At 37.7% G+C, this 16,956-nt stretch overlaps 7 protein-coding genes across 7 annotated transcripts; 6 read left to right on the top strand and 1 right to left on the bottom strand.

The window, feature by feature from the left end:
• Positions 1–1,652: 1,652 nt before the first annotated feature.
• KQ657_001064 (resistance to Congo red protein) lies at positions 1,653–2,330 on the bottom strand (the record flags this gene model as incomplete). The annotated part of the gene is made up of 1 exon (XM_043191876.1): positions 1,653–2,330. The coding sequence occupies one exon, from the start codon at positions 2,328–2,330 to the stop codon at positions 1,653–1,655; it is 678 nt and encodes a 225-aa protein (XP_043048508.1).
• Positions 2,331–4,250: 1,920 nt separating this feature from the next.
• IPP1 (inorganic diphosphatase) lies at positions 4,251–5,114 on the top strand (the record flags this gene model as incomplete). The annotated part of the gene is made up of 1 exon (XM_043191875.1): positions 4,251–5,114. The coding sequence occupies one exon, from the start codon at positions 4,251–4,253 to the stop codon at positions 5,112–5,114; it is 864 nt and encodes a 287-aa protein (XP_043048507.1).
• Positions 5,115–6,130: 1,016 nt separating this feature from the next.
• Positions 6,131–7,189, top strand: KQ657_001062 (uncharacterized protein; the record flags this gene model as incomplete). The annotated part of the gene is made up of 1 exon (XM_043191874.1): positions 6,131–7,189. The coding sequence occupies one exon, from the start codon at positions 6,131–6,133 to the stop codon at positions 7,187–7,189; it is 1,059 nt and encodes a 352-aa protein (XP_043048506.1).
• A 465-nt stretch (positions 7,190–7,654) lies between these two features.
• Positions 7,655–9,109, top strand: RAD57 (putative DNA-dependent ATPase; the record flags this gene model as incomplete). Its single annotated transcript, XM_043191873.1, is given in 2 exon segments — positions 7,655–7,660; positions 7,673–9,109. The coding sequence occupies 2 exon segments, from the start codon at positions 7,655–7,657 to the stop codon at positions 9,107–9,109; spliced, it is 1,443 nt and encodes a 480-aa protein (XP_043048505.1).
• A 278-nt stretch (positions 9,110–9,387) lies between these two features.
• MAF1 (RNA polymerase III-inhibiting protein) lies at positions 9,388–10,762 on the top strand (the record flags this gene model as incomplete). The annotated part of the gene is made up of 3 exons (XM_043191872.1): positions 9,388–9,393; positions 9,548–9,570; positions 9,874–10,762. 3 exons carry the CDS (start codon positions 9,388–9,390, stop codon positions 10,760–10,762), a joined length of 918 nt encoding a protein of 305 aa, XP_043048504.1.
• Positions 10,763–11,501: 739 nt separating this feature from the next.
• Positions 11,502–12,242, top strand: TAF11 (transcription initiation factor TFIID subunit 11 family protein; the record flags this gene model as incomplete). Its single annotated transcript, XM_043191871.1, has 1 exon — positions 11,502–12,242. One exon carries the CDS (start codon positions 11,502–11,504, stop codon positions 12,240–12,242), a length of 741 nt encoding a protein of 246 aa, XP_043048503.1.
• A 2,184-nt stretch (positions 12,243–14,426) lies between these two features.
• Positions 14,427–16,292, top strand: KQ657_001058 (uncharacterized protein; the record flags this gene model as incomplete). The annotated part of the gene is made up of 1 exon (XM_043191870.1): positions 14,427–16,292. One exon carries the CDS (start codon positions 14,427–14,429, stop codon positions 16,290–16,292), a length of 1,866 nt encoding a protein of 621 aa, XP_043048502.1.
• Between the last annotated feature and the right edge of the window lie 664 nt (positions 16,293–16,956).

Below are 16,956 nucleotides of genomic sequence, written 5' to 3'. Positions count from 1 at the left end.
AAAGTGAAAGGAATCGTCTATTGTAAATTACTTTTTTAACAATCAAGTCTACTATTATTGAAGAAGGTTATTACGAGTGGCGTCCCTAATGTAACCGACGAGCAGTGGAAACCGACGTACAATCTTGTATACTATTCTTGAAAATAGAAAAGTAATCTTTCAGATTAAACTTGTGTAGCTACTGATACAATAAAAAGTAGTTGCAAAAAAGCGGATTAAGGTCCCTTCTCTTTTACTTGTAAAAAGCATTCTTGTTCTTTCCCACAGTGATCAACTTTCTCTTACCACCTGAATTAATCTCTTTGTTTCTCACGCTAAGTCCGATATTGAGAGTGTCAACCAACCTCATCTGGCTAAAATTCAGTACAGATTATGTTCCTAAGATGTAGTAATCTGTCATGGAAACCTGTCAAATATTTTTCAAGGCTGAGGGTTGTTGTTCTTACAAAAAGATCATCTACAAGAAGTTAACTAGTTTTATTATTGGACTATCGTTAAATTGATCTTTCTTTATTGAAACTAATGTTGTTAGAGGTTCAGTATAGCCAGATTCCCCTTCTCTAGCTTTAAGTTTCGTTCTATTATTATTGTTATCTTACACTGTACGACATAAGGAAAGACTTCTTAAGACCGACCTCTGATCTTTAGCTTTTTCTATACATGATACCTAGTCCCATAAAATATAGTCCCAAAAAATTAATTTCTCTAGAAACTATCATAGGGTTTTGCCCAGACCTCGAACATTATATCCTTCATGAATAACAAGCTACATATATTCCTTACAAAGGTGTTTAGAATCAATGTTACACAATGTTTTCTGGTATAAATGCACTACCTTCATGTAGGCAGCTCTTGATGTTAAGTAATCTCACTACCAAATTAGGACTCTATTTACACAGCTCACACACCAAGTTGACTTCAATTTTCATTCTAAGATCTGGACTAGTTGAATGTTTGATATTTCTAACCAAGAATAGAACATGATTCTATTTGGTTAAACAGTATATAAAATATCATGTAGCATTCATAGAAATTAACACCCTAATAAGAACATTCAGGATATCTCCTCAAGATTCTAGACTTTTACGTGCTCAGTAATCATATAATTTGCATATGGCTTCAAAAATCAGCATTATGTGAAGTGTACATGATATTTGGACTACCTTTGAGATTAACACTGAGGATCAAAGAGTACCACATAACATGTGGCTCAAATCACCAATGCAAAATTATCCTTACGCCTATCATCCTATTTGAACTGACATCTGTCATGAAGAAACCATGATTTTTCATCGATGAAACTACCAAGCCTTTATCGTTGAATGAGATATTATTCTAAAGTCTGATGTTTGATTGCTCTCAAGCGTAAACTAGTCTGCCGTAGCTACAGTAGAAGTCTTAAAACTCTCAGATATATACGAAGTGCAGTAACAAGAGAATGTTTCACATGTATTAATACTTAATATCTACCTTGTTTGACTAAGCAAGTTACTATTAATTCTCTACCAAGACCATTAAGCCAGGTTCAGCGGTTCCTAGTATGGTCCCTATCAGCACATTACTTTATATAAAAGCTCTCTAATTTAATGGGAATCTCAACTCACTGTAACATCGGAAGTAATATGAAATAGTTAATCCTAATGGTAATTCATTTATTTTCCTCCACCAACGTTAGGTGGAGGATATGAAGGTGCCCCCGGGTCATCCGTACTCTTCGAATTATCTGTAGTTGATTCTGAACTTGTGCCTCCATATGTATAGACACCAGTAGTTTGCAAATGTGGAGGAGGTACTGATGGTCGGCCTACGTCAGTTGCCAGATCATTGCTCCCTGTAGCCTGTGGCAGTTGGCCGGGAGGGGGTCCGTCGGGACGACTGTACAATTCATGATCGTCAATATCTTGAGCAGGGACATGTCCACTCGTCACAGAATATTGTCTTTGATGGGATGCTTCTGGTTCTGAAGGCAAATTTGTAACTGTGGTGGTGCCTGTTGCCTTGGCATTAGGATTGGGTACAAATGTACCTGTATTATCATAATAACCCATATCGTTTTCATTAGCTCGTTCAGTGTATTCGGGTACAAACGTCGTCTCTCCTCCTCTTTGACCATTGTCGTACTGATTCTGACTTTGATAGTATGAGGGAGGAGTAATCCATCGTGTACCGTAGATCGGTTGAATACCATGTCTCGATCTCCGTTTATTGACTCTCATTGTACCCAATATAATGATAAGAATAGCAACAAAAAATATAACAAAAAACGCCCATCTTGCACTGCTATTACTACCCCATGAGTTGGTTGTAAAGTCTCTCTTGTCAATGTACATTTTTAAGTTGTAAACTGTTTAGAATAATTTGGAAAGTTACTGAGTTATTTTTGTTGGCAGCTAGAATATAAAAGAACTTCTTCAACTCACTACTCAGAAATTCAAATCTATAATCAAGTTAACGTGAGTGAAATTTACCTGTAAGTCTTTGCCAGTTACTTTGATAATAAAGATAAAAGAATACTTATGGTGATTTGCCATTTCGTCAAGAATTCCGTTAGCAAGTACCATCATCCAAAGAATTTATAGCTCTTATATGCCAGATTTTACTCTACCAATCTATAGTTCTCGCTACTACATAGCCCCGCCACCCCCTCACACGTTCGCAATTCCAGCCTCATACGATACGAGCGTCCTTAGTTCGAATAAGAAGAGCAAGTACGGCCAACCCAGATCTAATTAGTTCTTATGACATATAAGCCCGTTCGCTGTGCTTTTGGAAACTGAAACTGGTATTTGTTTGTAACTCATAGTAACTTTTTTATCTCCGACCTATATGGTTATGTGTAGGTTTTGATTTGCTCGTAAAAAATCTTTGGTGTTAGGGATTATATCGTATCCCTTTAAACAAGCAATCATTAATCGGAAATAACAACAAACATGATAGAAAGTATTCTGCTTGAACTGTCGAAAAACTTGTATGTCAATTACATAGGATGCCAATCACATTTTGTCTAGTTTCTGACCCTTTGTAGCACTGTTTTGGGAAAATTAGAAGCGTTTTGGGATAAGATTAATCAAAGCCTAAGTAAAGAAGCCATAATTGCCACCATAATTGAATTAGGAAATGAATCACCTAGATTAAGCTTATTACATCAATATACATTACGAAAGGACCGTGGTACAAAGTTTACTGTGGTCGTAAAGTTGACAGCTTGGTTAATTGAGCATGTTGCAAAAAGTCTGACTACTACTTTTAGGGATATATACTATCAAGACGTAGAGCTCTTTCAGAGAAACCAGAATAATGCTAATAGGTATATTCTATTGATGATGGAGAGTCTTGGAGTCACAATGGATGATTTGAAAATATACCCTTCACAAAAGGGCCTTGTGTATTGCATGTCACATACTGAACTTATACCCTTTGATTTCAGCCAGTGGTTGCAAAACCCACAAATTTTATTGGAAAAACCCCAAGCAATAGTGATTCTTGAAAAGGATGCTGTTTTCCAGTCCTTGATAGCATATCTTAAAGAAAATACCATTGGTCTCAGTTTGGTAGTTATCACAGGGAAAGGTTTTCCTGATAGACTCACTTTGAGGTTCACAAAAGCCTTACACTCCAGACTTCCAAACGTTCCAGTTCTTGGGTTCGTTGATAGTGATGTTTATGGTATATCTATCATGAATCAATACTATTTACATGGGATTCCTATAGTCTACTGTGGAACATTCTTAGTTGATTTTGAAGAACGTATTTTTCAAACTATTTCGGAAAGAGATGCAAGAATTGCTATTGGGCAATTACTGAGATGGGAATCTTATTTGAATGATGGCGAGCACACACTCACCCCACGTTGTCAATGGAAACGTGAGCTTTGTCGTGGTCTAGTCTTAAGGAAAAAGGCAGAGATGAATACTTTATCAGCCAGCGTTATTGAATTCATTATAAAGCGAGTGATACGGAATATTACTGGTGATACCCAGGGTTTTTGCTAAATGAAACATTCAACCATCCCCACATTCTATAAAGAAGGAACCCAAAGGATTAAGAACCAGAAAACAGAATGCTCACGACAATTCACGTGATCTAATTGAACATAACTATTTTGTGATTTCCCCGGAGTGTCGTATACCGGACTAAAAGTTTTTTGCAAGGGAGATTTGTTGACTGGTGTGTTTCTCAAATGATCCAACAAACACACTGGACGTCTTCTTTCTAAACTTTTCAGGTATTCAACCCAAGAAATCCCAGTCATGTCTTACACCACACGTCAAATCGGAGCTGCTAACACCTTGGATTACAAGGTCTTCATTGAACAAAATGGTGTTCCAGTGTCCCCTTTCCATGACATTCCTTTATATGCCAACAAGGAAAAGACTATCTTGAACATGATCGTTGAAGTCCCAAGATGGACCAACGCCAAGTTGGAAATCTCCAAGGAACAAAAGTTGAACCCAATTATTCAAGATACCAAGAAGGGTAAATTGAGATTTGTTCGTAACTGTTTCCCTCACCATGGTTACATCCACAATTACGGTGCTTTCCCTCAAACTTGGGAAAACCCTAACGTTTCCCACCCTGAAACGAAGGCTGTTGGTGACAACGATCCATTGGATGTTTGTGAAATTGGTGAACAAGTTGCCCACGTTGGTCAAGTTAAGCAAGTCAAGGTCTTAGGTGTCATGGCTCTTTTGGATGAAGGTGAAACTGACTGGAAGGTTATTGTCATTGACGTCAACGATCCATTGGCTCCTAAGTTAAACGACATTGAAGATGTCGACACTCACTTGCCCGGTTTACTTAGAGCTACTAATGAATGGTTCAGAATTTACAAGATTCCAGATGGAAAGCCAGAAAACCAATTCGCTTTCAGTGGTGAATGTAAGAACAAGAAGTACGCTGAAGCTATTATTACTGAATGTGCTGAAGCTTGGGAAAAGTTGATCAAGGGTGAAATTGACCCTAAGGATATTGACTTGACTAACTCCACCTTGACCACCACCCCATCTTACTCTACCTCTGTTGCAGAAGAGATCCCTGCTCCTTCTCCATTGGCAGCTGCTCCTATTGACAAGTCAGTTGATAAGTGGTTCTTCATCTCTGGTGGTCACCACTAAATAGTCTCACCCTTGAAATGAATTGAGGCCAGGGTAATAAATAAGTAGCTTATCCTTTACATTCCTGCCTAACCTATAACTTGTAGTATGAAATCAAGCCCCAACAATTATCCATGAAACATACTACTGTTTAAGGAGTTGCGTTATGAATTTCGAGTTCGATCGACTTCTTAAACTGTAGATCAGGAGTCCTGTCTTGGTGTGGATAACATTTTATTTCTTACGGTTTTGACTAAAATTAAGGAATATACAGGATGTTAAAAACATTATGTGAACATTGTTAAGAGTAGGAACATGGAGTTCCCCTAGACGACTGCAATTCTCAGTCAAGATAACTGATTATTGATGCAAATATGAGTGACTCGTATAGTCGAATGGTGGCGACTGTATTATCTAAAGCAGGGTGAGGTTTAATGTTGATGGTTTGTGTTTAGAATGACAGTAGATGCGTGTTACGAAAATTTAGCTTATGTGTTTGTTATTCACATGTATTATACTATGTATAACATGCAATGTATAGCTGGTAGATTTGGGATTTTATTTCGCTTTATCGCACCGAAGTCCGCACATTCTCTTATTCCTTAGAGTCAATAATAATACGGACTTATAGCCGTAGCACCAACACCATTTGTCAGAAACCAGGTGTTTGTCAGGCTGCTTATCAGCCATCAGCTAAGCGTCACTAGCCTTTAGTACTCTATTGCAATCGGCTTTAATACCCAATTCTATTGCAATTGCGTCTCCCTTTGTACGGCTATTGCCTATTTTGGTAAAAGAGTTCATAAATACTATGTTGTGGTCATATCTATATACACGATTTATCAACACCAATACCAAGACTTCAAAAAAAAAAAACAATAGGCTAATCTGATACTAAAAAAATCGATTCCATGTTAATAAGTGATGATACGATAAATAGCAGCTGAAGTTTTCTTTAGAAGACAGTTATTTACTCGGAGTTTGACAATATTCTTCTGCAAAATATTGCTAATATTGAATGCACTCAATAATTGGAGATGACTAAGGTTATTATCATCGGTGGTTCCTATGCTGCTACCAAAGCTGCTAAGCTTACATTGGAGATAGACCCAATTGTTGAAGTGACTATGGTGACTCCTTCATCCAGTGTCTTCTTTAACGTTGCATCCCCAAGGGCTCTCATAGAGTCCAACATCGTTGATCAGCTCATAATCCCTCTCAAAAAGGTCCTTGGCTCAACCTTGTATGAGCGATGCACGATCGTTAACGATTTTGCAGATTCTGTTGATTTAGCTGCTAAGACCGTCACTACTAAGAGTGGTGAAGTTCTCGTGTTTGACTATTTGATTGTGGCATCAGGATCCCAATCGAAATCACCGGCATTTAAAATGAATGGTGATTGTGAAACCTCCAAAACTACATTATTAAGTTACGCCTCAAGACTTTCTTCTTCTGGAACCGTGGGTATTGTCGGTGGAGGAGTAACTGGTGTCGAGGTAGCTGGTGAAATCGGTTCACTTGGTACTAAGAAGGTTACTTTGATTTCTGGAGGTGTTTCTCCTATGAGTGCTATTTCCAAATTATCTGAAAAAGCAGCCAAAAAGTTGAAGGATTTGAATGTGGAGATTATAAATGACTTAAAGGTTCAAAATTTTGATGAAAACCTGGTCAATTTGAGCAACGGTACTACTTTGCAATTCGACCTCGTCATTCCCACTTTTGGTAACAAGCCAAACTCGCACTTCTTACCAGCTTCAGTCCTTGATGATAAAGGATTTGTAGTGGTTGACAGTCACTTGATGGTGAAGGGATATGGCAATGTTCTCGCTTTTGGTGATATAGCCGACATTGGTGATAATACGCTAATAGAGATCGACAAGAGGCAAGTTCCAGTCCTTAAGGCCACATTAGGACACTTATTTAAAGGCACCAATTTAGTTGAGTACAATGAAAACAAAATGAAGGATACCATTATAATTCCAATTTCTAGAGATGGAGGAGTAGGTATGATATCTGGCTGGAGTGTTCCTAATTTCATTGTTCGTATGCTCAAGTCCAAAACGTTCTTTGTTGATAGAGCGGCATCGATTTTTTAGATTTACCTTTAGAAGCTGCTTGAGAAGCATAAAAATATTAATCTTGGTTTAGTGTTTGTTTTACCCAATTATACTATAGCTGACTTTCATACTCTCACACAACTACCCACTTTTGTATTTCTACGTGTAAACCGATGTTGATTTCCATAGCACAGACAAAAATATGCCCTACAACAACTTTAAATGCTATAGGCTACTCTACCAGTTTGTAAGTGAAGAGTACCACTCAACATACAACACTCACTCTTCTAACGTATTTTATCTTATGTGGCTCCGCTGAAAGATTTATATGTGTTGTATCGCGTCTTCCCAAGATGCGAACATTTGAGTCATAGAACAATCTTCGATGAAACACTGGCAATTGAAGAAATACGCTTCAGAACTGTTGATGCTTTTTCGCTGATCATACAAACATTTATATCGCCAATTGGAACCTTAGGATTGCTGTAATTATTATAGTTTTTCATGGATGTTTACGAACAGACTGGACTGGACTGCTTGGAAACAGAGTTCCCTAGGCTACATGAGTTGTTAGTTTTGCATGGGTTAACATGCATGGACTTACTTTTGATGGGTAATGCCTGTCAGGTTGCAAGAAGGGTGGGTCGCTCGGCTTTAGAAGTAGGTGAGTACTTGGCCAAACTCCGACTACTTATTCAATGTTCTGAAAGGAAATTAGATAAGAATCAAATCGATTTACATGTATCGACAGGCTTACCATCCTTGGACGCACAATTAGGAGGAGGAATAATTTATGGGGATGTGACGGAAGTAGTTGGTGCAAGTGGTTCCGGTAAGTCACAATTTCTTTTAAATTTGGCGTTAAGAATCCAACCGTGCATCGTAATAACTACTGAGGCCCCATTGGAAACACGACGAATGAGTGATATGATACCAAAGACGGAGGCAAAGGAGCCCATATTGAATAATGTTTCGTACATATACTGCCCAGATTTAGAATATCAGGATCATATTCTATATACTCAATTGCCAATAAAATTGCTTGAAGGGGGAATTAAGTGTGTAATAATTGACAGTATATCTCACCATTTACGTCGAGATGACGCGATCACCCCATCTGATTATTTGATAAGACAATTGCTGGAGCAACAGAAACAGTTGAATTGTGAAGGTCTTAAGCATTTCGAACACGAGCATGACCAAATGCGAAATTTATTCTTTAAATCTGATGCAAAATATACCGATAGACAATCGAAACAGCAATATGTGCATGGATTATATTCTTATCTTCTGAGGTTAGCAAGGGAATACCATATTGCGATTGTTGTTGCAAATCAAGTGAGCGACTATTCAACTCCTTTTGAAGACTGTGTAACCAGTAATGCTCTTGACCTAGACTGCCAAATTGGGTTGTATTCTGGCTGGGATAATTCTACTGCCTATAATAGCTGTCACCCTGAATCACTGCTCCAGGTGAATTTTAATCGATCGTTGGATTTACAAGAAGCCTTAATGGGTTCAATTTTTGAGAATTTAGATGAACCACCGTCAAAAAGGTCAAAGGTTGATGAAATGCAATCAAGTCTGCATAGATTGAGTACTTCAGAGCAGATGCAAATGCTCGATGAGCTACACTCATACACTGGGATGGTGACGAAAAAGCAAGTGCCTACACTTGGATACCCTTGGTCGCGGTTTGTTAGAAACCGAATTCTTTTGATTAAAACCTACAAACCTATTTATAAGGATGACGTGGCCATTTCACAATCGGATAATTCTTCTCGACTAAATACCCAAAGAAAACCTTTGAGGAGTCTTGATTCAATTATTGGAGGTTGGCAAATTGAACGGTACTGTCGAGTGGCCAGCTCCCCATTTGTTACCTGCAATACTAGTAATTACAGCAAAATCCCATTTCTTATTGAAACCGCAGGAATCTCCGAGGTCAAGAAGTCTTAATGGCTTTGAACGACTTAGGTTAAAGCATTTGCTTTGATGGGTTCTATGATGCCTTTGATCTGACAGTGAATCCCCGAGTCAGACCTGCATACAAACAACAACCTTGGTCACACAAATTGGAAATCAATACCAAGATTGTCCAACACCAAATTCGTGGTAGATAAGTGCGGTGATAAATTGATTACCACCGTAACCAAGAAGTTTACCCAATAAGCATTCCTAAAAAAGAGGTTTAAACGTTACATACACGATCTGCAAGTCAACAGCTGCAGAACAACATGAAGGTATGTGTGAATCAGGTAATTGCCGTGTTGACTCTAGTTCGGGATTGGGGGTAGTCGCACAAGTGTCGACTTTTATTAGGTAACTGAACCACGCGGATTACTATAAAAGTTACATAACGCCCAATAACTGACGTACTAACTCATGATGATATAGTTTCTCGATGAAGTTGGTATAGAGTTCGTTAATAAAGAACTCAGATTCGACTCACTGGATAATAGTATAGTAATCAATGGGGGTTGTGATTTATTCACAACCAAACCAATTGGCACAGATAGAAAGTTGTTTAAGACTATTGATAAACACTTGGACCAGATAATCAAAGATAATCAGTTTTCGAGGTCACTTGAAAGAGAGAGGCAGTATTCCATGAACTCCATATATGGTAGCTCAGTTGCCTCTTCGCCTGCAACAAGTACAACTAGTACAATCGTTGAGCCAGATGGAAGGAGGGGAAGTTATGTTGTGGAAAGACGTGGTAGTAACGTCCTGATAACGTTCAAGAGAGGTTCTGTATCTTCAGCCACGACAACTAGCGCCCTTACTGAAACAATCGCCCCACAAGAGAATAATGATATTCAGCTTGAACAGAGTGATAATTTGGAACCTGGTTTAAACGAGTCTCCATTTGGTCCTCTTGAGAATGTGACTACAAGGAAGACGTTTGCCTATCTAATAGCTATTTTGAATAGCTGTTATCCAGATCATGACTTTTCTAATTTACAACCAACAACAGAGAATTTCCACAGGATAAATCATTATGAAGAGCTCATGACCCGTTTCAACAATCTCATGATGTCTTTAGGAAAGGATGCAACTATCTTAAACTGGATTTGGGATACCATAAATCTGTACATGAATTTCTTACCATCAACAAATTCCCCTCTGTTAGGACCTGCGAAATCATCAAGGCAGAATAGTATTTCAACGTCACCAGGAAACAGAGATAATAATGCGCATTTCTATGGCTCTCACACAGGAATTCCTAATCACAGCCATAGTGCAATGTATGAACAATGCCAAATATTTGAATTCCAGCCGTCCGATCAAACCATTTTTGAGGATCTAAACTACCCTTATCAAACCATGTGGAGTTATTACTGGTTTATATACAATAAGAAAAAGAAGAGAGTTGCATTTCTTTACTTGAATGGGATAAATAAGATTCATTACAACATGATAAATGGAGGAAGAAGACTTTCTTTCAGTAATAACTCAAGGAGGAAAAATAAAAGTGAATTGATTGGCTCTGATGAAGAATTTGATGATGACGAGGAATTATTCATGGATGAATATAGTGATGATGCTATGATTGATGATGACGATGGAGACGATGGAGTTGATGATGTAGTTGGGGATATCGAAATATAGAACTGCCACGAGAATAGAAATACAATTTCTATCTGATACCTATTATAATTATAATATTTGTAATATTCTTTATACAACATCTATTTGTAATAGCATTGCTACAATCGGTATCAAAGCCTCTGTACTTACACTCAGTGAATTGTTGTATCATAGTATAAACCTATCCCACATGTGAAATATTGACATAATTATATGCCATTTATTACCTAAATAGGTAAATGTCAGACAAGGAGAAAACAGGAAGTGAGAAATTAAAGTTGAATATGAATAATTACGGCGCTTATTGATCATTCAACATAAGGTTACAAGTAACTACAGATTTCTCAGTGCTGCAATTTTCTTGCGTATGAATAATATCGAAGATTAGGAATTCCAAGACGAGTTGGGTGTAGGCCAGAACATCTGAAATCCTTACAATCCGATAACTAAAGAAAAAGAACATATTATTCAAGTTGGAAATACAAATATTATGACTAGTAAAACCATGCACCTGATATTTGGTTTGTTTTAAGCAAGTAGTACATTTATTTCAACTACATCCTGACATCACATAACTGCTTGGTATTTCTAAGGCCCCAATGTTGCTTACATTTTACGCGTCATACACGACCTTGTGAATTTAGAGTTCTACTCTTCGCGAGACATTCGCCTCTAAGTCACGTGACAATCAGATTAGTTTCAAGCAACATGAAAAATTAAAGCTGTCATATACATAGTAAGTGGTATACCTTCAGTAAGAATGAGCGAAAACGAGAGTAGCAATTATGATAGCGATGTAAGCTTGGATGAGGAAGATGAAGAATTGATATGGCGTGTTTTTTTTGAAGCATTTGAGCGCTCAAAAGATAAGCAAAATGAAAGTGGTAACTCAGACAACGAGGAGGACTCTGATTCTAATTCAGACAACATATCAATAACAAGTGAAGATCTTGTAGCAGCAGAAGATGAAGAACTAGTGAAGGAATATAAGAAGATGAAAGAAATGAAGTTTGACAAAAATTTAGATGAGGAACGAAAACAACAACTTCTAATCCTAAACTTGCCGAACGATCAAATGGAAAGGTACGAAGCATTTAGGCGACTGAGGATAAACAGACCAGGCATTAAGAAGTTATGTAATGGAGTTCTTGGTCATTCCGTACATCAGAGTATTATTTCGTCAATATGTGGTATGGCAAAGATGTTTGTTGGTGATATAATCACAAGGGGGTTTGAAGTACAAGAGCGAGAGGCAAAGGCCAAGTTGACAGAAGATATAGAGGAGAAGAAGCATCAGAAGCGTGAGATATTAAAGTCATTGGATTCCGGTATCGAAGTGGAAGTTGATGACACGCGTTTGCATTATACGGGGGATGATGTACAGCAATTACAACCCCATCAAATACGAGAAGCGTGGAGATTATTCAAGTTAGAGAATAGCGTAGACTATAACTGTCTATGGAGATCTCAAGGTGACGCCAATGGGCAAATGTTCAGATAATACTCCTTCAAACGATCTGATGTACAATTAGAGAAGAACCGTGTAACTGTGTCGGTTTCATTTTCCCGTTATTGTATCAAAACTAAGATATTATTTGTCATTAAACTTTCATTAATAGAGGTGTCGAAAATTGATGCCAAATAGTCTCTAACTGGCTGAAAAGAGGTAGCTGATGTCAACTGTGTACAGACACTAGTACGTTGCTATTTATTCCAACTAAAACGCTAAGGAATTGATAAATATGATTATGAGATAATGGCTTACATACGAAGTATGAAAAGAGCTAATTTTTAACCCAAGTATTTCAACTGCACAACGGGTGAGCCAGAAATGGAGTTTGAATGACTTCACTTAATACCTGATCAAAGTCCGCTTATATGAGCACCTGCCAGTTTTCAAATTTTAGATATCGGATTGCCACAGTGCAGATTCTATATCGACATAGAAAACAAGAGCAAAATTTAGATAAATATTTTGATAAAGCTTCATACTACCCCAACTCCTTATGTACGCGAGCGACCAGCCTACCAGCAAAGTTCAACCTTTTCTATAAAAGTGCTCTAAATATCGATTTTACTATCATAGGTAAAACTTTTGAAGTATATAACCTAGTGACTCGTGTACTCACAGTCGAGTCTATTTGATTCTAATATAACACCATACTCCCTTCTAAATCAACAAGAGGAGAGTATAAACTCGCTTGAAAATATCAGTCAAGTTTTCTCACTCCATTATCCAATTCCGAGAAACCCAAAGTTGCTGCAGTCATTTACTAGGGGTCTGTACTTGTAATATTACTAATAAAGTCGGAGGAAATCTAACGTCCTAATCTTCGTTGGCGTATACAAGGACCAATCCCTGCAACAAAAAAAATACTCAACTCAAATTTGAGGGTACAATGTAGAAACCAACCATGTATCATATGTCGTTGAAACCAAGCAAGTGGTTATACTATGGAGCTTTTTACAAATTGTTGCAAATCTTCACACTATGTCACAGATTCGTCAACAATGCAACCTGGTGAACTATAAAGTAATCAGTCTTGTTACCTGATCTGAATATTACTAAAAAACACACGTTATATTACTAGAGCCAATTAAATATCAACACGTCCATGAGTGACAACTCCCATAGTGAAGGCTAAAAACAAAAAGTACTTGTATGAATTAATAACCGACTTCATAAAATGACATCAACACGCGCTACCTGTGCAGGAGTTACGCTTTTCTTGTAAGAATTGAAAGGTTATGAAGAGGCATACCCCTGAATCCGAAGCGCAATGTAGGGGCCATTCAATCATACACAAATTACAATTACAACCAAAAGTGGTAATTAAAACACGTTTGGAAATTTTTGGCAACTAGTTGTATATCAGTACACTATTTGTCACTCATGTAGCTTGATTACAAATATATACCAAACTAATAATCGCATTAGTTACCATGTATCGAGTAATACCAGACACTACTCTGATCCAAGCTTAAAAATGGATTCATTTTAATGTGAAAATGGCAAAAGAGGTAAAGCATATAAAAGAACGTGACAGAAGAATCTTTTAGCACGGTGTCTGACTTTAGCTATAAGTTTACAATGTACCTCACCTTTGCAATATATCACAATCATATGTATACCTCGCAGTAGAGGGCCTATGCTTCTCTTAAGTTTGTTGAAACCTCATTATCCCCGCTGATCACAGGTGCCTTTATGACTAGCCCTACGACAAACGTGGAATGTTTCGGCGAATGTTTCGGCGAGAACATCGGCGACTTCGGACATTGTTTTCCAACCTAATGTTATCAGGACCTTATCCTTTGTAGGACCGCGCTCCCACAGGTCTCGTAAATTATGTACACTCTTTGTACACAATAAGGACCCTTGTAGATCTTGCTGCAAGAGCCAAAAGATATACAAACCCATGATCCTAAATCACCTAGTAGCTCATATGCTGGTCTAAATACCTCAATTTAAAGTATATCAACTCTAAATGCTTGTAAAAATAATTGAATTTCGGCCTAGCTACTATAATATAAAAGTTGATTGTCTCCATAATTTGCTCCTGCAATTGGGATTTTTGGGTGCAAAAAATGGTTTCACATATTAATCTCAAGATTTTCTATACATATAAAATCACACCCTTCATCTTCTCTTCCTTCACTACAGTTTTGGAGTTCAAAGTTTGTTATCATGAGTTTAACAAAGTTGAACCTTAAGTTCAAATCATTGACCTCCCGTGTCTGGCGCCACCATGAAGCTTCCGAGCTACTGATGAAGAAGCCCAAAAAGTTGAGAGCCGCTCTCAACAAGGTAAAAAATCTTACCCGCTTACTTTCTTCTAAGAAAGTGCAACCTCCAGCTTCTTTTCCTGCTGAAAACGAAGCTGTCTATCCAACTACCGCTGCAGCTTTGGCATCCATTGAAGTTTGTCCAGGCTCTACCACCTTACCCATATCAGAAGCATCCACCTTATTTGACTACTCTTCTAATTCTCAAATGACTCCAGCCACTAGTTGTGCTGTTTATCATGTTAGGGCTGGTGCTTTGAAAGGAGCAGCTAATTCCAGTTTCCTGCTCAAGAAATCCGTTTCATTCGGATATACTACTACCATCTACTTTGTCAAGCACTCCTTTACTTCCTATAAAGAGGACACAATTACTTCCATTGTTTCGGCAATCCCACGCCTTGAAGAGTCTGAAGGTATTTTTAAAATTGGCGATGCCGCCGACATCTTAGAATGCGATCGTTCATTCTTTGATTCTGAGTCTTTGAACTCAAACGAGTGCTCTTCACTCATTGGTGTCACATCCACCAACAGTGACCCTTTAACTGCTAACTCTTTGGTTTATTCCTCCGATTTTGTGGAGTTCTCCCACTATCCATTTGATTTCACCGTGCCTGTTGTTCCCGAGGCCATTGGTGATTCCGTAATGAGACTTTCCAGTCACTTACGTATGTACCGTGTTATGAAAATGTGTCTGTTCTTTTCTGAGAACAGATACATAGCTGAAAAGACCGATGATGTTGAAGATTCTTCTAATGGTTTTGAGGTAGTATCCAAGACTGTTGTTGAGATGACTGGAACTTTTTCTTCTCCTTCTTCTTTGTCTTCCTCTTCCGTCGAGTTCTCCAAGGAAGTTTGTCATGACGAGATAGACTTCCCCCATAGCCATCAACCCTTGAATGACCTCCTGGATGACCCGAAGGAATCATCTGCCGTCAATTGCGTTCTGCGCGCGACCGTAGTTGTTGGCGGACGATGTAAAGAGGTTAGTTCAGAATTTGAAGGAGCAACTAATTCGAATGTTTCAACTCAGTCAGATGACTTCGAACCTCAATTGATTTCTGAAATTTCATCGACCCCTTGCTCTATGAAAAAAGTACTTGAAGTAAAATTTGGTTTACCAACTGTTAGTCAGAAAATTGAGCCAATTTTGACCCCAAATGAAGAGGACTTGAAGGATGTTTATCTGTCTGAAACTGACACAGATAGTCCTTCAGGAACTCTTTCGATTGATATCCTAACTTTGACACAGTCAGAGAGGAGATCTCTTCAATGTCAAAGCAAACGGCTTACGAATTATTCTGACTATAAGCTAGCAAGCAAGTTAATCAGGGCATTAAAGCGAGATCTTCACACAGCTGATAAAACCATTAGTCGCATTCCAAATGCTGGCACACTCAAGCTTTGGTTCGAGTATCAATTAGGAAACATACCTGAAATTGACAGGTCTCTTTTCAAAAAGATTGAGAATAATTATTTAACATTGGAAACACTTTGGTTCAGTGGTAGGATACCAGAAGAACTTGACAGTACTGTTGAAGATTTGGCCGAAAGTGCACAGTCTATTCTGGAATGGCACCTATCAATTGTAAGTATGATGAACGAGAATGGTTATACCCACGAAACTATTAAGCAAATGAATTCTAGAGCCAATAAAATATCTTGGGTTGATGATGATGAAAGTTCAGTGCTGAAACGTTCTCCAATGAAACAACTACCAGATACCCTCGTTAATAAATATCTTCAGAGAGTAATTGAAATGGATTACTGAATTCTTATCGTTGATTATTTAACGTTTGAACCTGAAGTTTAATTAGGTCATTATATTGGGATGTTGCTTGAATTACAAATAAAACAAAAAATAAAACTAAAACCTTCTACCACTACCACTGCCACTACTATTGCTATTGTCGATACTACTTGAGAGTGCTTCTACTGCTATTTCGTTTTTAGAAATTGAGCTACTATTACTAAATAATGGTGATACATTGGGTTACTACTGTTGAGTAACTAAACTCTAGAGTTGGGCTGTTGTGGTCCAATATAACTTCTGCATGTACACTTTCAATCAACATCAATCTTCCTTTTCTCTAATATTTACCTGTAATCATCCTCTCATTTAATATGGGTCTTGCAGTAGACCTCAGCATGAAAAATTATAATGAAACCATTTCTTTCATTTTCTGAGTTACATAGAACGTATCAAAGAGAATAGAGGAACAGATATCACAAGTGTAGTTGAAGGTCATACAATTCAATTCCAAAATTGTCTAAAGAGATAATCCAAAGCATATCTTATTGAAAAGAATGCGAATGTTTTGACCATGTTGAAATGGACGTTTCAAATCTTCTATACGGGTCATACTGTTAGTAATTTAATTGCAAGTAATACTTATCTTTGAGGTGTGTCTTATAATATTATCAGTAATATATTC

The sequence above is a fragment of the Scheffersomyces spartinae genome (genome assembly GCF_019049425.1).
Source record: "Scheffersomyces spartinae strain ARV_011 chromosome Unknown scaffold_14, whole genome shotgun sequence".
Lineage (NCBI taxonomy): Eukaryota > Fungi > Ascomycota > Pichiomycetes > Serinales > Debaryomycetaceae > Lizanozyma > Lizanozyma spartinae.
This window is presented reverse-complemented; position numbering and strand designations above follow the sequence as displayed.